Raw genomic sequence first — 22,196 nt, forward strand, 5'->3', positions numbered from 1 at the left:
AAAGTCCTATACAGCTGCATCATAACTACTTCTGTTATTTCTGCTGATGTCAATGCTCTCTGAGTGGTTGCAACAAAACTATTATTATTTAGTTAGAAAGCAACATAAGCAGTGTTTTGAAACACTGAGTGAAGAATAGCATACTCACCATTCTCTGCTGTACAGGTGAGTCTGCATCTAACTTCAGCAAAGAACACCACACATGTAAAACAGAGCCGTCTGAATCTGGGACCTGCATGAATCCAGAATAATAAAAGGAGATAATTACAGGAGGGAAGACATTAATGATAATTCGCTCCACATTCAGTACTTGGTGTTCAAGAGAACTAATTTTGCATGTTTCCAAGACAGGTTGAAATCAAATCCTGTGCTATTAATCTTGATTAGTGTCTTATGAACCGTTTGTACTGGTGAAAGTACACCATATGTTATTCTAACATAATATGAAAAGTAAAATAGATATGATATCTATGTATCTGTGGTAAATGGCAGGAATGGTGCTGGGACATTGTTGTTTGTCATAGATATAAATTACTGGGATGGGAATGTAGATGGACTGAGCGTGGAGGGTTTATGGAATGAGCTGCCAGTGGAGGTAGTTGAGGCAGGTGCTATAACAGAATTTAAAATACATTTGGACAGGTACCTGAATTACATCGATTTGGTACCTCACTACACAAAGCCCATCCAGAGAAGGAGGTCGGTGGCTTCATGTCTATTGACTGACTGAAAGATGTAGCAGGGAAACAGGCCCTTCTGGCACTGAGTCCACACCGACCATCAATCACAAGTTCTATGTTATTCTGCTTTCCCGTCCATTCCCTACACATCAGGGGGGGATTTAGAGACCAAATTAACCAACAAACCATGTAAGTCTTTGGGATGTGAGAGTAAACATCACAGAGGCCTGTCATGTCAGAGGCACCCGGAAGATATCCACACGGGTCACAGGGAGAATGTGCAAACTCCACACAGACAGCATCCAAGATCAGGCTCGAAACCGGGTCCCTGGCGCTGCGAGGAAGCAGCTCTACCAGGTGTGCGTCCAGAGTTGCAGTCAGAATATTCTAAATATTTAACAATCATAATATAAGCTTTAATGTTGTAATGTTAAAAAGTGTAGTAAACGTGCTTGAAACTTCAGGAATTAGCTTGACACTGTGTATGCAGAAAACACCTTGTTCATTCCTCTCTTCCCTCTGTTTAAAATAAGCAAGGAACTCCAAGCTATCTGTTCACAGCTCTGCTAAAATGAAATACTGGAGGGCTGGAGATCTCAGTGGGTCAGGCAGCACCTCGGGGGTAAAGGAATAGGTGACGTTTCGGGTCGAGACCCTTCTTCAGACTGAAAGTAGGGGATGGTGGGGAAAGCGAAGAAGTCTTTCTCACCTCAAGCTCTTTACCTCCCCCACCACCAACCCCAATTTTCAGTCTGAAGAAGGGTCCAGACCCGAAAGGTTACCAATAAGTTGTTAAGAAATCAGCCACAGGATAATCGTGGCTTTAGTGGTTAAATAGCCTCCTTTTGGTTAAATAGCCTCCTTTTGGTTAAATAGCCTCCGATTTATTTCCAGCAATCTGTTTATCATAAGTAAAGACATAGAGTGCTGGAATAACTCAGCAGGTCATGCAGCATCTCTAGAGAACATGGATAGATGACGTTTTGGGTCAGGACCCTTCTTCAGACTGCAACAGGGTCTGAAGGAAGAAAGGTCCCGACCTGAAACATCACCTATCCATGTTCTCCAGAGATGCTATCTGACCTGCTGAGTTACTCCAGCAACTTGGTGTCTTTTTTTGCAGTTGCAGTTCCTGGTATCTCCTGTTTATTGTAAATACCTGAATGACGGTGCTGTCTTCTGACTGAAGGGTTTCTGGACATACATCTGCTGACCACCCCACATCATCTCCTTTGACCTTGATATACAACTGAGTGAACTCTGTGTTCTCAAGAACAAAAGATGGTATCTTCTGATTTGGCGGCAAGGTGCTGAAATGTTCTTTGATCGACATTTGCCCATCTTGCCCACTGCAACACTGCACCACCTTCAGCTCTATGTCTTGGTTCAAGTAGCTGCAAATGGCTTGCCTTCCACAGATTATTATCTGAAAGACAGAAGTATCAAACAACAGTCAGTGGTTTGAGAAGAAAATCACAGAATAATTAGAAAAAAATATCCTAAATGCTTCACACTAATTCTGAAAAATATATTGTGTAAGAACGTTTAGTCGTAATCCTCCAAGATTACTTCACAATTCCACAGGATTGCTTGACGGTGCCAAAGTAGAGATGGTTGAAAGCTTTAAGTTCCTTAGGAGTAAATATCACCAGCAACTTGCCCTACACCACCCATATTGAAGCAATGGCCAAGAAAGCACACCAATGCCTCTACTTCCTTAGAAGGCTTAGGAAGTTTGCCATGTCCAAAAAACTCTCACCAGCTTTTAGAGATGCGTCGTAAAAAGCATTTTATCAGGATGCATCACAGCATGGTTTGGGGACGGTTTCATCCAAGACCGCAATAAATTGCAGAGAATTGTGGACGCAGCCCAAGCCATCACACAAATCAAACTCCCTTCCATTGACTCCATTGACTCCATGCTGCCGCGGCAAGGCCACCAGCATAATCAAGGACGAGTCTCACCCTAGTAATTCCCTCTTCTCCCCTCTACCATCAGGCAAGAGGTACAGAAGTGTGCAAACACACACCACCAGATTCAGGGACATTTTCTTCCCAGCTGTTATCAGGCAACTGAACCATCCTATCAACAACTAGAGAGCAGTCCTGAGCTACCATCGACACCATTGAAAACCCTTGGACTATCTTTAATCAGACTTTACTGGACTTTACCTTGCACTAACCGTTATTCCCTTTATCCTGTATCTGTACATAGTGGATGGTTCAATTGTATCATGTAGTCTTTCCGCTGACTGGTTTGCACGCAACAAAGGCTTTTCACTGTATCTCGGTACACTTAAGAATAAACTAAACAAAACAATTATGCAAGACAAACCTATACAGTAAATGGCAGGACCATGAAGAGCATTGAAGTACAGAGGAATCTTGGGGTGCAAGTCTATAGCTTCCTGAAAATGGCAATATAAATGGTAAAGAAGCTGTACGGCATGCTCAACGTCATTGATCAGGGATTGATCAGGGTTTTGAGTACATACGTTGGCTAGTTGTGTTGCAACTGTATAACATTTTCTCTGGAACGTCGGAGGTTGAGGAGAGACTTGGTAGAAATATATAAAGTTACAGGAGGCATAGATAGGGTAGAGAGTCAGAACCTTTCTTCCAGGGTGGAGGTTTTATGTGGGTTATGTGCAGGTAGATAAGTGATGGTCTTGGCATCATGTTTGACACAGACATTGTGGGCTGAGAGGCCTGTTCTTGTGCTGTACTGTTCTGTTTTCAAATTCACGCAGGATTTTGAGTACGGGAAAAGAAGCAACTTAAAAGACTTTAGATTTCAGGATTACGACTGGATAAATGAAGAAATTGGAAAGCATAGATCACAAAGAAAGTTAATAAACCATGTAATGAGTACAACATTGTACTAACTCCTGCGTTAATATAAAATTGGTCTGCTTTGATGCAATCATCCATCTCTCTCAAAAGGCCCAAATTGTCTTATAAAAAAAAATTCACTCATCTTTCCCATCTTTAAATATCCAGCCGCAGTGTTTAAAGGCGGCTCTTTAAAACAGAGGAAAATAGAAAACATATTGAATGACCACAAAATTGAAAAAAAAAATCTCCAGTATTTAGGGTTATAATATTTTTTTTTAAAGGGCTGTTCCTTATTGGCAACCACATGAAAGAAACTTACTTGTTTTTGCACACTGTTAAGTGGCAGCACTTTGATGATCAGTGATGCTGTTCTTCCCTTGTACTGAATGCTTCGAACAAATGTGCCTATGTTGTCCACGGTGAATGGCTCGGACCAGCGCCAGATTCCCCAGCCCTCGATACAGATGTGCAGCAGCTGCACAGAACAATGAACATGTTTGTATTGACAAATGGTCCGAGATAAAACAGTGCAAACCACAACGTTTTATAACAGTTACAATTTTATCCAGAATTATTTGCTGCCATCTAGTTATAGGATGGAAGCATGCATACAATTAGCAAGCCACATTTTCTTTTGGAACTGCTCAATTTAAGAAGCAGAATCATCTTTGACTTACCTGCCACAGCTTGCAGTGTCTTCACTTCAATTCATATATCGCTTCATTTCAAAATCAAGAGACAAGAGGCAAGTCAACTAATAGATGCTCAGCAGGGATGGGGGTCGCCGAGAACGAAGAAGGACCCGGCGATGGAGGGGTGGGGGAGCTGCGAACAAAGAGGGACTCGGCAGGGGCGAGTCGAAAATGGACCAACCAACATGACTCTAATGGGTGGTACACAAAAAAGCTGGAGAAACTCTGCGGGTGCAGCAGCATCTATGGAGCGAAGGAAATAGGCAACGTTTCAGGCCGAAACCCAGGGTTTCGTGCCGAAACGTTGTCTATTTCCTTCGCTCCATAGATGCTGCTGCACCCGCTGAGTTTCTCCAGCTTTTTTGTGTACCTTCGATTTTCCAGCATCTGCAGTTCCTTCATTAAAATTAAATGACTCTAATAGGTACTTTGTAACTTTGTCGGCACCAGGAACGTGGCGACTCTTTGTGTACTTTGTGTATTGTATGTAAAAACAAAGAATTTTACTGTACCTAGGTACATGTGACAATGAGGTATCATTGATTGTTTAATTGTCATATGTACCAACAACAGAACAGTGAAATTCTTAATTGCAGCAGCATAACAGGCTGGTAATGGAATACATTCCTGTAAATGGTATGATCAAGAGTCAAGTGTTTAATTGTCATCTATATATAATTAAAAGTCTCATCTTGACCACTTCCTGTCTGCACTGTATATTGATTTTAGAAAAAACGCTACCCTGTATCGCTGTGATTTTTGGCGATCTTACTTACACAGTCCTCCTTCGCTGAGCCAGCCCCGAGGATTTTTCCCATCGATGAAAAATTTAAAAAAGTTATGAGTGTTTAAAAGCCCCTTGAGATCAGCTGATTGGTCCTCTCGCCTTCCGGGGGGGGGGGGGGGGGCAGGATTATAAAACCCCAGATGCCTGGGCGTGAGTCAATCACTCTGCAAGATTGCGAGGGAGAGGCCATGACTGTCATTCTAAGCTGTGAATCAACTGTGAGTCTGCAATGATTTGTTAGCCCTTAACGACAATGCCATGAGTTGTTTGGCCTGCTGCCCTGTCTGTGCTTGAAACTGTAATGCTTTATTAGGTCCGACTGTGTTTGGAAGGAATAAATGCTTTATTAGGTCCGACTGTGTTTGAAAGGAATAAATGCGTTATTAGGTCCGACTGTGTTTGGAAGGAATAAAGGGTTTATTGGGTCCGACTGTGTTTGGAAGGAATAAATGCTTTATTAGGTCCGACTGTGTTTGGAAGGAATAAATGCTTTATTAGGTCCGACTGTGTTTAGTCCATAAGTCCCGCTCATTTCGTGACTTCCGCTTAGTGGACAGGTAGCACTGATTGCGTAATTTTTGGTGAGTGCAGAGGTCGCACTGATTGCGTAATTTTGCTAAGTGCACAGGTCACGCTGATTGTGGAAGTGCCGCTGACTGCGGAAGCCCCACAGTGGAGAGGCCGCGCTCAGCCGTGTGAGTAGATTCAAGAAAGTTTACTGTCATATATGTGTGTCAGTGAGTGTGAGTGTCTGTGTATGTGAGTGGGTGTGTGAGTGTGTGTGAGTGCAAGTGTGTATGTGTGTGAGTGTATGTGTGTGAGTGTATGTGTGTGAGTGTATGTGTGTGTTTGTGTGTCTGTGTGAGTGAGTCTGTGTGTGTGAGTGTGTGTGTGAGTGTATGTGTGAGTGTGTGAGTATATGTGTGTGTGTGTGTGTGTGTGTGTGTGTGTGTGTGTATGTGAGTGTGTGAGTGAGTGTGTGAGTGAGTTAGTGAGTGTGTGTGAGTGAGTGTGAGTGAGTGTTTGTGTGTGAGTGTATGTGTGCGTGTGTGTGAGCTGGAGGGTGTGTGTGTGTGTGTGTGAGGTGGAGGGTGTGTGTGTGTGTGTGTGTGTGTGTGTGTGTGTGTGTGTGTGTGTGTGTGTGTGTGTGTGTGTGTGTGTGTGTGTGTGTGTGTGTGTGTGTGTGTGTGTGTGTGTGTGTGTGTGTGTGTGTGTGTGTGTGTGTGTGTGTGTGTATTGGAAGTGGTGGAGAGGTGGAATATTACGTGGGGGACCAGCCCTCCCGTGTGAAGCTGGGACCCAACGGGTCCCACTTAGTCTAGTATGTACCAAAAATGGAGTAATGGAGTTCATACTTGCCAAGCCATTATATTAAACTCTCTGCTTATGACACAGTTTTTCAGGATCACAAAAGCATTCTTTTTGATTGTGAACACCTTTGGGACGGCACAGTAGCAGAGGTAAAATTGCCTCTGAATTCACCCAGAGAGTTGTGAATCTGTGGAATTCTCTGCCACAGAAGGCAATGGAGGCCAATTCACTGGATGTTTTCAAGAGAGAGTTAGATTTAACTCTTAGGGAATCAAGGGATATGGGGAAAAAGCCAGAATGGGGTACTGATTTTGGATGATCAGCCATGATCATATTGAATGGCGGTGCTGGCTCGAAGGGCCAAAAGGCCTACTCCTGCACCAACAGTATTTTCTATGTTTCTATGCTGCCTTGCAGCCCCAGAGACCCAGCTTCGATCTTGACCACAGGTGCAGTCTGTAAGGAGTTTGTACATTCTCACTGTGACCTTGGGTTTTCTCTGGGCACTCTGGTTTCCTCCCATGTTCCAAAGGCATACAGGTTTGTAGGTTAATTGGCTTCTGTATAGTTGTAAATTGTCCCTAGTGTGTAGGAGAGTGGTGGTGTATGGGGTACCTTGGTCTGCACGGAGTTGGTGGGCCGAAGAGCCTGTTTCCATGATGTATCTCTAAATTCCAGAGTCTCTAAAGTCTAACTGACTACTATTTAAGTATTATTTATTGAGGGGAAAGTACAATGGCATATATATTGCGAACGGTTACATTGAGCAGGCGGCTGAACTGAATATGTTTCACAAGCCCAACAAAGTAATTGAATCACAGGATGTTTCTACAAAAAAAATTGTGGATTTATTATGTGTAGGCAATAAAATAACTAAAGCTATAATAATTTTGGAAAGCCAAAAAATATAATTGCCATATTAATCTAGCCAGTCAATCAATTTTGGAAATGTACACTACCAAAACCCCAAAATGGTCTGCTGATGGTAATTACTTCAAGGAAGAATTGATCGAGTGCTGGGTTCTCTTGCACCTCCATCTATAATTTGTTTAATTTATTTATAAATATTAGTTGACGTCAAAGGGAAACACCACAGTACTTGGAGCCATTCCACCAGTTAGCAAGTAAGTAGTTGGGATCATGTGGACCGTAAAGGCTTGAATGTTTTGATAAGGTAAATTAGCGGCAATGGGGATAATTATATTGGATGCAATAAATACATTTACAGAGTGAAAGGAAATATATGATTTCACGTTGAAACACAGGAACCATAGAAAATTAGGAGCAGGAGCTGGCTTCTTTCGACAGATGCTGCTAGCCTGCTGTGTTTTCTGTATTTTCTGGTTTAATTTTGCATTTACACATCTGCAGTTATTACAAAAAAAAATGAACCCACCGTAAAGCGTTCATTTGCTACTTTGCCTGCAATTTTGAGCCGGTTATGTAGGACGGAGCTGCAGATGCTGGTTCACATTGAAGGTTGATATGCTTCTATTCTGCAGCTTTGTCACTTAATTTAGTTTAGTTTAGTTTAGTTTAGAGATACAGTGGAATACAGTGGACATAGCGGCCCACCGAGTCCGTGCTGACAAGCGATCCCCGCACACTAACTCTACCCTACCCACACTAGGAAAAATTTACAATTTTACCAAGCCAATTAGCCTACAAACCTTTGCATCTTTGGAGTGTGGGAGGGAAAAGGAAAACCCACGCAGGTCAGGGGGAAAAAGTACAAACTCCACACTGACAGAATTGAAACTGGGTCTCTGGTGCTGTAAGGCAGCAACTCTACTGCTGTGCCACTGTGCCACCATTTTCTCCCAATTTTACTTGCCAGAGGCCAGTGCTGGCTGATTCCAGTGATATGGTTGATACGACTACTGAGGACAAAATTATTTCCTGTACATCGGCAAGACCAAACGTAGACTCGGTGACCATTTCACCAAACACTTGCATTTGGTCTGTCAATGCCTACTGGATCTGCCGGTTGCTAACCACTTCAACTTCCCTTCCCATTCCCACACTGACCTTTCTGTCCTGGGTCTCCTTCATTACCAGAAGGAGGTCACACGCAAAATGGAGGAACAGTACTTCATATTTCACTTGGGTGGCTTCCAACCCAACTGTATGAACAATGAATTCTCCAATTTCAGGTTACCTCTATTAAACCCCCCCTGTACTCTGTACAGAGTTTGTACGTTCTCCCAGTGACCACGTGGGTTTTCTCCAGAATCACCGGTTTCCGCCCACTCTCCAAAAACGTGCAGGTTTGTAGGTTAATTGGCTTCGGCAAAATTGTAGATTATCCCTAGTGTGTAGGAGGATAGCGCTAGTGTATGGGGTGATCGCTGATCGGCACGGACTTGGTGGGCCAAAGGCCCTGTTTCCATGCTGTATCTCTAAAGTCTAAAAATCTTCACTTAGCAAGGGATAAAAACATAGACTGTACAGATGGAGACCCCAGAGAATTGAATCAATTATATTCAACGGTCAAGGAGGAGCTTTATAGTCTCAAATGTTGTGTTTATTTACCCATTTCAGGATATTAAATAAACTACGCAAGAGACCATGGTACTTAAAGTGACACATGATGTGGAAAGCATCAGGACTAATGGACCAAGTGTCTTTTAGTCTTGCTCATATTCTGCATGCTTTTACAGGCCGCGTGCATAAAAATCCTATGTCTTGTTGCTCCGACTAAATCAAAGATAGCAGCACTTATTCTGATAATGACTGGATGTATAGCACTCTCCATTACAATGGTAAATGAATAGAATGCATTAAAAATTTCATTTAATCAAAAGGAGTTGGACATTTCGCATTTTGCTACTGATTAAATGTCCAGACGCCCTAATCTTTGCTTGTAAAACATATCTCCTTCATTATACATTGATAGTTTAGATATTTTAAAACATAGTGTACTATAAGCTGTAGTGCATATGAGCATTTTCATTTTAAAGACCACCTCTGCTAGAGAAGAAATACTTTGCTGCATAGCTTTGCATTTAATGGTTCAATGGTGCTTTATTGTTACATGTGCGAAGTGCAAATGCACAGTGAAATTCTTTTCTGACAAACAGTCCAGTAGATGATCACCATACCATCCACCGATTAGCAATTGTACAGAAATAGTCTACCGAGCCCGCATGCAAAAGGCGCCATGTTTGGCGCTATTTTCCAAGTCCAACCCACACTCCAGTTGTTATGAGCGGTGCCAGATTCAGGCGAGCCCCAGCCGGCTGTGGGCCTCCAGCCGTAGCCTTCCCTTGGTCGCCCAACAACCGATGTCCTCTCCTCATGCATTCGCCTTTGTTTCCCAGGGGGTGCACTCAATTAGTGCGTGCGTTAGCTCAGAACAAAGTCTACATTATAATTCATTGCTGCTTCATGAATCAAATCAGCTTCACAGCAGTTTCACATGGAAACTATATTGCACACCCAATTTGCTTTCGACATGATGTTAGGTAAAGGAGATTAGTACCATTGTTCAGTACCATTCAATACCATCAAATACCATTACAGATGGAAGTGTCCAAGAACATAGCACAGTATAGCACAAGAACGGTCCCTAATGTCTGTGTCGAACATGATGCCAAAGCCAACACTTTCTGTCCGCGGATAATCAATTTCCCGACATATCTAAATACATATCCAAAAGTCTCTATAATGTCACTATCATATCTGACTACACCACCACCGGCACTCAACAACCTCAGTGTAAAAACTCCACAAATCTCTTTTATATCTAGTCTTTAATATTTCCATCCTGGGAAGAATGTTCTCTTCCCTATCTATGTCTCTCATAATTTTATATACTTCTATCAAGTCCAGAGAATACAATCCAAATCAGTCCAACCTCTCCTTGTAACTAGTACCCCCTAATCCCGGCATCATTCTGGTAAATCTCTTTTGCAATCTTTCCAAAACCTCCACATCCTTCCTGGAATGGGATGATCAGGACTGCATTTGATACCCCAAATGCAGCCTAACCAAAGATTTTTTTTAAATTGATGCATACGTGTGTTGTTAGCAAGGACATCTATTGCCGTAAATCAGGGGTCGGCAACCTACGGCCCCCGGGCCGAATGCGGCCTGTAACCCGAAATCATCCGGCCCGCAGGAGTATTTTTCTTTCCGTAAGCATCCGGCCCGCAGACTTCCTTCATCTCTGGTACCTCCCAGGCCCGAGGCCGCGGTGACCCAAGGAGGCCTGCGCTGGTGGCCGCAATTGTGGTGTGCCGAGTGCCCAGCGCGGCCGATCTCTGACTGTACCACATCCTGCGCAAAACTGCCGGCACGGCCGTGCTCCTTCTGTGTCTGGGCTTCACTGTCGGGATCTGTGTGCGGACGCGACAGCGACGGAAGAGAAGCCGAAGCCAAGAAGTGGAAGCCAGGATACTGAACGGACACTACGCCAATAGGATACGAACCCGAACGGACACTACGCCGCAAAGACAAGACACAGAACAGACATGACGTCGAAAAGCCGGCGAACGGACATGACGTCTCCGGGGACGAGATTTATCCTAAACTTTGTCAGCGATTGGTCCAGACCCCTGCGTCCATAACATCACTGGCGTGGGGGGAGCTTGAGTTTGTAAAATGGTGACAGTGACTCCAAGGTGCTGCGATTTCCACAGAGGTAGAGATGTGATGGACGCCATGGGGGTCTGGAGTCAATCACTGAGGCCATATTTTGAGTATTGTGTTCAGTCCTGTGCACGATGTTGCAGGAAAGATGTTTTCAAGTTGGAAAGGGTGCAGATATTTACCAGGATGTTGCCAGGACTCGAGGGTCTGAGCTGTAGTGAGAGGTTGAGTAAGCTGGGACTCTATTCATGAGGTCACATGAAATAGTAGAATTTGGCCATTCGGCCCATCAAGTCTACTCCGTCATTCAATCATGACTGATCTATCTCTCCCTCCTAACCCCATTCTCACACCTTCTCCGCATAACCTCTGACACCTGTGCTATTCAAGAATCTATCCCTCTGCCTTAAAAATACCCACTGACTTGGCTCCCACAACCTTCTGTGGCAAAGAATTCCAGATTCCCCACCCTCTGACTAAAAATATGTCTCCTCATCTTCATCCTAAAATAACGTCCTTTAATTCTGAGGCTATGACTTCTAGTCTCCCACTGGTGGAAACATTTTCTCCACATCCACTCTATCCAAGCCTTTCACTATTCTGTATGTTTCAATTAGGTCCCCCCTCATTCTTCTAAACACCAACGAGTACAGGCACAGAGCCGACAGACGCTCATCATAGGTTAACCTACTCATTCCTGGGATCATTCTTGTAAACCTCCTCTGGCCAGAGCCAGCACATTCTTCCTCAGATATGGTGCCCAAAATTGCTCACAATATTCCAAATGTGGCCTTCCCAGCCTCAACATGACATCCCCAATTTTGTATACAAGCCATCTTGAAATAAATGCTAGCACTGAGTTTGCTTTCTTTACCACTGATTTGACCTGCAGATTAACTTTTTGGGAATCCTGCACCAGTACTCCCAAGTCTCTTTGATTCTCACCCCATTTATAAACTAGTCTATGCCTTAATTCCTACTAGCAAAATGCATGGCTCCACACTTTGCTACACTATATTCCATCTGCCACTTCTTTGCCCACTCTCCCAACCTGTCCTTCTGCAGAGTCACTGCTTTCTCTACACTACCTGCCCCTCCAGCTATTTTGTTTTCGTATCATCCGCAAACTTTGTCACAAGGTCTTCAATCCCCTCGTCCAAATCATTAATATATAGCAGGAAGAGTAGTGGCTCCAGCACCGTCCCTTGCGGAGCTCCACTAGTCACTGGCAGCCAAACAGAAAATGCCCCCTTCATTGCCACTCTTTGTCTTCTGCCATCCAGCCAACCTGTTATCCCTGCTAGTACCTGCCCTTTGATACCGTAGGCTCTCATCTTCCTAAGCAGCCTAACGTGAGGCACCTTATTAAATGCTTTCTGAAAATCGAAGTAAACAACATCTACTGACTCTCCCTGGAGCGCAGGAGGATGAGGGGTGATCTTTACAGAGCTCTATCAAATCATGCGAGGGATAGATCGGATAGACACACTGTCTCTTGCCAAGAGTAAGTGAATCGAAGACCAGAGGGCATAGGTTTGAGGTGAAAGGGGAAAGATTTTATAGGAATCTGAGGGGTAACATTTTCACACAAAGGGTGGTGGGTCCATGGAACGAGCTGCTGGAGGAGGTAGTTGAGACAGGGACTATCGATATATTTAAGAAGCAATTAGACAGGTACTGTACATGGATAGAACAGGTTTGGAAGGATATAGGGCAAACGTAGGCAAGTTGGACCAATGTAGATGGGACATGTTGGTCGGTGTGTGCAAGTTGGGCTGGAGGGCCTGTTTCCACACTGTATGACTCTATGACTATGACAAACATGCCAACTGTTGTATCCATCTATATTAGGAAAGAAGGGTTGTCAAAAATTGTGGTGGAGAAAGGGGATTCAGGTCATCAAGAAGAACTAAGGAACAAGAAATTGGGAAAAAGGAAAAGTCTACTGCAGCCAAGTGAAATAAAGAACAAACTTTAGATGTTTTGGGATGTAATTTTAGATTATTTCGGAAATGCCAGAATGAGTGAAAGGGACTGAGACTTTACAGAACACAGGATGGGAGGAAAGCTTTTCGCTGACAATCCATGGCCTTGGAGCAGATGTCTGTGGATTCAGTGTTGTTTTCAAATTTATGCTTTGCTAACAAATTCAAGAGAAACTGGAACTATTCACAAGACTACAATAGCAAATCTGGCTGTACAGGAGCTTAATTGAATAAGACGCCATTTATGTCAGTTGAAAGACTTCCTCACAGCATTCCTGCATTGAATTTCACTGTTGGTTTAGAAGTCACGATTTATGAATGTCCTCGGCATCCGCTTCTGTGCGCCTGACAAGGGTAGCACCACGCTGGGCTTTCCATGTACTGCTCCTTGTAATCTATGACCTTTCCATTCACATAAGCATCATATATCGGAAGAAATACCCCAAGACGGAGAAAGCTCTACTTTGTCCAAGGGATCTACACAGAAGCAAGTGGAAGTCTATATTTTTAGTTTAGTTTAGAGATACAGCACGGAAACGGGCCCTCTGCCCCACTGAGTCCATGCCGACCAGCGATCCCCGCACATTAGCACTATCCTAGGGATAATTTTACGATTTTTACCAAGCCAATTAACCTACAAACCTGCACGTTTTTGGAGTGTGAGAGGAAACCGGAGCTCCCGGAGAAAACCCACGCAGATTATAGGGAGAACATACAAGCTCCATGCAGACATCACCAAACATACAGCATCGAACCCGGGTCTCTGGCGCTGTAAGACAGCAACTCTACCGCTGCGCCACCGTGCCACACATTTCTTTTAATGAAAGGCTCACAAACAGTGGCGGAGCTGATTGCTCTTTCGGAAGCTGTCCAATTACATTATTGCAGGCAACAAGACAGTTAAATGTAGCTTAAAAGAGATACAAACACAGGAAAGTTACACCAACACAACAACAGGCGGCACAGTGGCGCAGCGGTAGAGTTCGGGGTTCGATCCCGCCTACGTGTGCTGTCTGTACGGAGTTTCTACATTCTCCCTGTGACCACGTGGGTTTTCTCCGGGTACTCCAGTTTCTTCCCACATTCCAAAGACGTGCAGGTTTGTAGGTTAATTGGCTTCTGTAAATTGCCCCTCATGTGGAGGATAGATCTAGTGTACATGTGATCATTGGTCGTGACGACCCAGTGGGCCAATGGCCCTCTTTCCACACTGTATTTATAAACTAAACAATGGTTCTGGTAAAAAAAAAGAAGCATATTATAAGCTTAATTGTTGGGACTGATCGTATTTGAAACGTGTTTCTTTCTGACGAGCTGACAAAACACCATCTTCATTGAGGCTCTATTTGATAAAGATTAGGGCAGTTTACCCTATTGTACAGAATAGAAAATAATAAATTTTCACTTAAAAAGATTTTATTGCATGTGGCACGGATATGGAGAATGCACACATGACCTGGCTGAGAAAGTAAGAGACTGCTGGTTCTTACCACAAAGAAGAATTAGCACATATTCCCAACTGGATGTTCAAAATGTTATATAGTCATAGAGTCTTACAGCGTGGAAACAGGCCCTTCAGCCCTACACTGACCAACATGTCCCATCTACATTAGTCCCACCTGCCTGCATTTGGTCCATCTCCCTCTAAACCTGTCCTATCCATGTACCTGTCCAAATGTTTCTTAAATGTCGCAATAGTACCTGCCTCAACTGCCTCCTCCGGCAGCTCATTCCATACACCCACCATCCTTTGCGTGAAAATGTTACCCCTCAGGTTCCTATTAAATCTTTCCCCCCCTCATCTTAAACCTTTGATTTTTGGTTCTTGATTCCCCTACTCTATGTGTTTACCTGATATATTCTTCACATGATTTTGTACACTTTTATAGTCCTAGCCTGCTCAATCTCTCCCTCTTGCTCAGGCCCTCGAGTCCTGGCATCCTCGTAAAGCTGTTGGGGGGATGTAGAAAAATAAATTTGATCGCTGCTGCTCAGGTAGATGCGAAATGCGTCTCTTATCATTGAAGGAACGTCTGAGAAATTAATTGGATTAAATGCAAACTAATTAGGTCGCCAATTTGGAATGTTGTCCATCCTAAGTGTATCTGCTCAACATGTTGAATGCCGCACTATTATAGCAAGAGAAAAGGCTCTATATGCTGCGTGCATTGGGCAAGGTGGCTGAAATTCACTGCCAGAAGTTCAGACAATTTATTATATCCTTAAACATTTTTACAGGAAAATTCCCAGCATGTGATACTCCAAAACTGGTGCAAGAGATGTTTACTTTAGATGTTAGAGATATAGCGCGGAAAGAGGTCCTTTGGCCCACCGAGCGGGCCAACCAGCGATCACCCCCGTAAACTAGCACTATCCTATACACTAGGGACAATTTACAATTTTTACTGCAGCCAATTAAACAACAAACTTATATGTCTTTGGAGTGTGGGAGGAAACTGGAGCACCAGGAGAAAACTCACGGGGTCTCAGGGAGAACGTACAAACTCCGTAAAGACAGCAGCCATAGTCAGTATCGAACTTGGGTCCCTGGCGCTGTTAGGCAACAACTCTACCACTGCACCACTGTGCCGCCCCCTTAGCGATGTGCCACCCCCCCCCCCCCCCCCCCCCACCACAACATCTATTTTTGAGTTCACTGCTTGTTTAAGAAAATAACAAGGGGAGTGTTTATCATTGTTCAATCCACAATTTTGGAGACTTGTCAAAAGAACATATACCAGGCAGGTACTCTGCAGGGTGACCTCACAATAGCCTAATAGAAGAATCCTTGTGAACAGCTAACATAATGAAATAATCATTTGCAAAGGGGTCATGCAGAATGGGAAGATCTTTAAATATATATATAAAGCAACACCCTTTTATTGTGCGATGCCTGTATAATATGAAACATAAGATGCTCACATTGAATAACTTCATTTTCTTTCCCACTGTAAGTATGTGGTATCTGAGACCCCTTTCCTAATTCAGTTTATTCCCTGGTGGAACTCAAGAATGAACTAGAGCCTTTTGGGGCAGTCACTGATTCCAAATGCAGAGATTATTTCACATTTATCTTCAGATCTGGTTTAAATGTTCTGAAACTTCAGTAACTTGGCAAGTTCAGAATTATCAAGAGAAATAAAATAATGTTATAGCTATGAAGTCATCTAACATTCTTCTAATCTAACACTCTGGGGGCTTGTCCACACTTGAGGCTTTAATTCCATCTTCCATCCACTATGAATTATTAAACACTTTATTTAGCATGGAAACAATTATGTCCAAATGCCATACTTAACCATAAGTAAATATTCAAAATAATCTTTGTTGACTAACATATTTGTGGCATTCCATTATGGCACAAGGTATCCATTATTCCATTCTAGTATTCTGATGGGATAATTTCTAAGTGCGGAATAACTGGCAACTCCAATTTCTCAAAATACATTTTTATAGTTCTAGCACAATATAATACTCTTGTGAATGTGCAAAACGTTTCTCAGCTTTATTACTTTATTAAAATTCAGATGTGGATTTTCTTTCTTATAGCTGTATTCTGCAGCTTCTGGCTTAGTTGTTTTAGGTTTAGGTTGATTATTGTCACGTGTACCGAGAACAGTGAAAAGCCATGTTTTTGCATGCTATCCCAACAGATCAGATATATCATCAATGAATCCAACCAAGTCAACTCTAGTAGAATAGATAGAGCAAATAATCTATCAGCCTCTATGTAAAAAATAAATTAAGGGGAATTGCATTGAGCTACGGCATATCAGATGCACACAGGTGTCGGTTATAAAACACTAGATGTAAGTTAGGAAATGGACAGCAATGTTTTGGATGCATCTAAGTCACACAGCATGGAAACAGGCCCTTTGGCCTAATTTGCCCACGCCGACTAATATGTCCCATCGACACTAGTCCCACACCTCTAAACCTGTCCGATCTATGAACCTGTCTAAAGGTCTCTTAATCTTTGCAATAGCACATGCCTCAAATCCCTCCTCCGGCAGCTCATTCCAGACACACGCCGCCCTTTGCGTTAAAAAATGAACCTTCAGGATCCTATTAAATATTTACCCCCTCACCATAAACCTACGTCTTCTTGTTCTTGATTCTCTACTCCGGGCAAAGCACTCTGCGGGGCTACCTGATCTATTCCTTTCATGATTTTGTACACCTCTATAAGATCATCCTCATCCTCCTGCGCTCCAAGGGATAAAGCCTTAGCCTCCGCAACCTCTCCTTGCAGCTCAGTCCCTTGAGTCCTGGCAACATCCTGGTAAATCTTCTCTGAACCCTTTCAAGCTTGACACCGTCATTCCTATAACTTGGTGACCAAAACTGAACACAATACTCTAAATATGCAGGAAGGAACCAAAGATAGACAAAATGCTGTAGTAACTCAGCAAGACAGGCAGCAGCTCTAAAGAGAGGGAATGTGACATTTCAGGTCGAGATCTGAAAGTCTGAAGAAGGCTCGGTCCAAAATGTCACCCGTTCCTTCTCCCTAGCCTGTCCCACTGAGATACGACAGCAGTTTGTATCTCTCTTCGCAATACTCTAAATGTGTCCTCACCAACCTCTTGTATTACTGCAACATGACATCCCAACATTTGTACTCATTTGTGTTTACAAAGGCTTTGGAGTGGGGATGCACAGCGGAAGAGCTTTGGAATCGTGTTGGAGAATCTATTACTGAAGGAGATGTAAGGCAAGGGTGAAAACAGCTGGAAAGAGTTCAGAGAAGATCTATGAGGATGTTGGCAGGACTCAAGAACCTGAGCTACAGGGAGAGGTTGCACAGGTGAGGACATTATTACTTGAAGCGCTGGAGGCTGAGAGATTATTTTACAGAGGTGTATAAAATCATAATGGGAATAGATAGGAGTGTACGGAGTCTTTAACCCAGTAGAGGAATCAAGATTCAGAGGACTTAGATTTGTGAGAAGGCAAAGATTTTATTAGAAACCTGAGGGGCAACATTTTCACTCAGAGGGTGGTAGGTACATGGAATAAACCGAGAGAAAGTACAACAAGCGTGTTTAAAAGACACTTGGACAGGTACATGGATAGGAAAGGTTTAGAGGGAAATGCGATAAACGTGGGCAAATGGGTCCAGCTTAGATGGGACATCTTGGTTGCCATGGACGAGTTAGGCCGAAGGACCTGTTTCTGTGCTGTATAACTCTGTGACATGCATCTGTATACCCTTGACGTTGATGAACTGAATTCACCCGTGCTTTTGAAAGAGGTACGGTCATAGTCATAGAGTGATACAGTGTGGAAACAAGCCCTTCGGCCCAACTTGCTCACACCGGCCAACATATCCCAGCTACACTAGTCCCACCTGCATGCGCTTGGTCCATATCCCTCCAAACCTGTCCTATCCATGTACCTGTCTAACTGTTTCTTAAACAATGGGTTAGTCCCAGCCTTAACTACTTTCTCTGGCAACTTAGTTCCATATACCCACTACCCTTTATGTGAAAAAGTTACCCCTCGGATTCCTATTAAATCTTTTCCCCTTCACTTGGAACCAATGTCCTCTGGTCCTCGATTCCCCTACTCTGGGCAAGAGACTCGTATCAAGAATCAAGTATCCTTTATTGTCATTCAGACTTTTCAGTCTGAACGAAATTTCGTGCCTTGCAGTCATAACATAGCATAAAATAACAAAACACACAATAAACACAGATTTAACATCCACCTCAGTGAGTCCACCAGGCCCCCTCACTGTGATGGAAGGCAAAAGTCTTAAAGTCCTTGTCTCTTCCCTCCTTGTTCTTCCTCTGCGCTGAGGCGATCCAGGCTTCCGATGTTGTGACCCAGCCGGGTGATGGTAAGTAAGTCCCGCGGCTGAATCCGAGCTCCGCAAACTGGCTGGTTCAAACTCCGCGGCCCGGGGCGGTCGAAGCTGCCAAAGCTGCCACCCTCCAGTCCAGCGGACGCAGCTGTTGTTGCGGGAGCTCCGGAAAAACAGGTCACCAACCTGTGACCTGCGAGCTCCCGACGATGTCGTCCACTGGCCCACGGCCGAGCCTCCGAGGCTCCGAAGTCGGGTCGCCGCCGCCGCAACAGCCCCGAAGTCGGATCCTCGCCGCCGCATCGCCGCCACAGCTCCAAAGTCAGGTAGCCGCCACCGCAACCGCAACGCCACCACAGCCCCGAAGTCAGCTAAGTCCTAGCTGGCTCTGCTTCCGGAGCCTCGAGGTCGGTACCAGTTGGAGGCCGCCAGCTCCGCCATTAGGCTTCAGCGCAGACGGAAACGGAGACGGGGGATATGACAAGAAAAGGTCGCATCCCCCCGAAGGAAGAAACCAAAAACATGTTTCTCCCACCCCCCCCCCCCCCCACACACATACACAACCTAAATAAACTAAATTAAACTAAAACAGGACAAAAGGAAAAAAAAGAAAAGAAAAAACAGACGGACTGCAGGCGAGCCACAGCTGCTAGGGCAGCTCCGCCACTTCTGGATCGTGTGCATCTACACGATCTATTCCTCTCATGATTTTGTACACTTCTACAAGATCACCCCTCATTCTCCTGTGCTTCAAGGACTAGAGACCCAGCCTACTCAACCTCTCCCGATAGCTCACACCCTCTAGTCCTGGCAACATCCTTGTAAATCTTTTCTGAACCCTTTCACAATCTTTCACAACCATCTTCACTATCTGCAAAACCACTCACATTTGTATCATCAGCAAACTTGCTAATCTTGCTCTGTATGTTCTCAACCAAATCATTGATGTAGATGACAAACATTAACGGGCCCAGCAACGAACCCTGAGGCACACCACTAGACACAGGGCTCTAGTCCGAGAAGCAACCTTCCACCATCACCCTCTGTTTCCTTCCATGGAGCCAGTTTGCTATCCATTCAACTATCTCTCTTTGGATCCCATGCGATCTAACCTTCCAGAGCTGCCTACCATGCGGAACCTTGTCAAATGCCTTACTGAAATCCATGTACACAACATCTACAGCTCTGCCCTCATCGACCTTCAAAAAATTCAATCAGATTTGTGAGACTCGACCTCCCCCCTACAAAACCATGCTGACTATCCCTAATCAGCAAATGCCTGTATAACCTATCCCTCAGAATACTCTCTAGTAACTTTCCAACTGTAGATGTTAAGCTCACCGGCTTATAGTTCTCAGCATTTTCCCTGCAGCCCTGCTTGAAAAATGGCACAACAATTGCCAACCTCTAGTCTTCCGGCACCTCTCCTGTATTTAAGGACGACTCGTAAATTTCAACCAGGTTTCCCACAATTTCCTCTCTAGTTTCCTGCAATGTCCTCGGATATATCTGATTAGGCCCTGGAGATTTGTCCACCTTCATACACGTTAGTACCTTCAGTACATCTTCGACGGTAACACTGACTGCTTTCATGACACTTCCATTGACTGCCCCATGTTCCTCCATCCTACTGTCTTTCTCCTCGATAAATACAGAAGGGAAATATTCATTGAAGACCTTGCACATCTCTTGTGGCTCCACACATAGGTAACCGCTTTGCTTCCTGAGAGATCCCACTCTCTCCCTAGTTACCCTTTTCCCCCTTATTTATAAAATCTTTTGGGATTGTCCTTAATGCTACCCGCCAGCGCTATCTTCTGGCCCCTTATTGCCCTTCCGATCTCCTTTTTCAGTTTACTCCTCAGATCTCGAAACTCCTCCAGGGATGCACTTGATCACAGCTGCCTATACCTGTCCCATGCATCCTTCTTGTTTTTGACCAATGTCTCAATTTCCCTCGTCAGCCAAGAATCCTTACGTTTGCCTGCTTTGCCCTTCACTCTAACGTAGACGTACTTATCCTGAGCTTTTGTCAGCATACTTTTAAAAACATCCCACTTGGCCGATTTTCCTTTCCCTACAAATAACCTCCAGTCAGCTTGAGCAAGATCTTCGATCATACCCTCAGTTGGCCTTATCCCAGTAGAGCATTTTGACATGTGGACCCTCTCCGTCCTTATCTATAACTATCTTAAACTAATCGAACTGTGGTCACTGGTCCCAAAAGGCTCCACCACAAACATCATTAACATGTGAGGGCCTCTACATACTGCTTCAGAAAACTCTCCTGAGCACTTTTGTGGAATTGCACCCCATTTAAACCCTTCACACTATGATTTTCCCAGTCTATATTAGGAAAGTTAAAAACCCCTACTACAACAACCTTATTTGACCTGCAGCTGTCTGCAATCTCCTGGCATATTTGTTCTTCTAATTCCCGTTGACAATTCAGGGGTCTGTAGTACACCTCCAAAAAGGTGATCATCCCTTTCTTGTTCCTCAGCTCCACCCATATAGCCTCACTAGACGAACTGTCCGTAATGTCACCTCTGACCACTGACCACTGACGTGACATCCTCCTTAACCAACAATGCACCCCCCCACCCCCCCCACACTCCTATTTTTCCCTCACCCCTGTCTCTCCTGAAGCTCCTGTACCCCAGAACATTGAGCTGCCAGTCCTGCCCCTCCCTTAACCAGGTTTCAGTCATGGCTACAACATCCCAGTTGCTCGTACCTGTCCATGTCCTCAGCTCATCTGCCTTGCCTGTCAGACCCCTTGCATTAAAATACGTGCAGTTTAAACCAACCCTCCTTCCTCGCTCTCCACCATTCACCTGCCTATTATGTCCACTACCCTTTTCCCTCACCACCCTCCATACCAACTTTTAGGTACACACGTGCCTCTGTCCTGTTCGAGATCCCACCCCCCCACCAATCTACTTTAAACTTTCCCGTGTATCATTAGCAAAGCTGGCCGCCAGGATGTTGGTCCCCCTCCAGTTAAGGTGCAGCCCGTCCCTTCTGTATTGGTCACCCCTGCCCCAGAAGAGATCCCAATGATCCAGAAATCTAAATCCCTGTCCCCTGCACCAACTCCTCAGCCAAACATTAATTTCCCCTATCTTCCTGTTCTTCACTACCTTCACTAGCACGAGGTACTGGAAGCAATCCTGAGATCAAAGATTCTAGGTCCCTTCCTCTCTCTTTGTAAAAACTTGCCCCGCACATCTCCATTAAACATTCCCCCTTTCATTTTATAGCTCTGCCCTCTAGTGTTGGACCCAGGAATTTACACCCCAGGAGAAAGGTTCTGACTGTCTACCCTATCTATGCCTCATAATTGTATATGCTTCTATCAAGTCTCCCCTCATCCTCCAAAGTCTTGGTTTAGTTTAGTTTAGAGATAGAGTGCGGAAACAGGTGCTTCGGTCCACCGAGTCCGCACCAACCAGCGATCCCCACACACTAACATTATCCTACACACACCAGGGACACTTTACAATTATT

The 22,196-nt window shown here is 44.3% G+C and overlaps 1 protein-coding gene across 6 annotated transcripts in view; it reads right to left on the bottom strand.

Annotated features, from left to right (window-relative positions):
• The window catches only part of vps13b (vacuolar protein sorting 13 homolog B), an 806,769-nt gene that overhangs the window by 59,430 nt on the left and 725,143 nt on the right, over positions 1-22,196 (bottom strand). For all 6 annotated transcript variants that reach the window (XM_033019455.1, XM_033019454.1, XM_033019453.1 and 3 more), the window contains exons 44-46: positions 3,835-3,990; positions 1,840-2,106; positions 149-232 (exon numbers count right to left, since the gene is read on the bottom strand). In XM_033019455.1, the coding sequence (XP_032875346.1) occupies positions 149-232; positions 1,840-2,106; positions 3,835-3,990 (507 nt within the window). The remainder of the gene's footprint in view (positions 1-148; positions 233-1,839; positions 2,107-3,834; positions 3,991-22,196) is intronic.

This window comes from Amblyraja radiata, chromosome 4 (genome assembly GCF_010909765.2).
Source record: "Amblyraja radiata isolate CabotCenter1 chromosome 4, sAmbRad1.1.pri, whole genome shotgun sequence".
NCBI lineage: Eukaryota > Metazoa > Chordata > Chondrichthyes > Rajiformes > Rajidae > Amblyraja > Amblyraja radiata.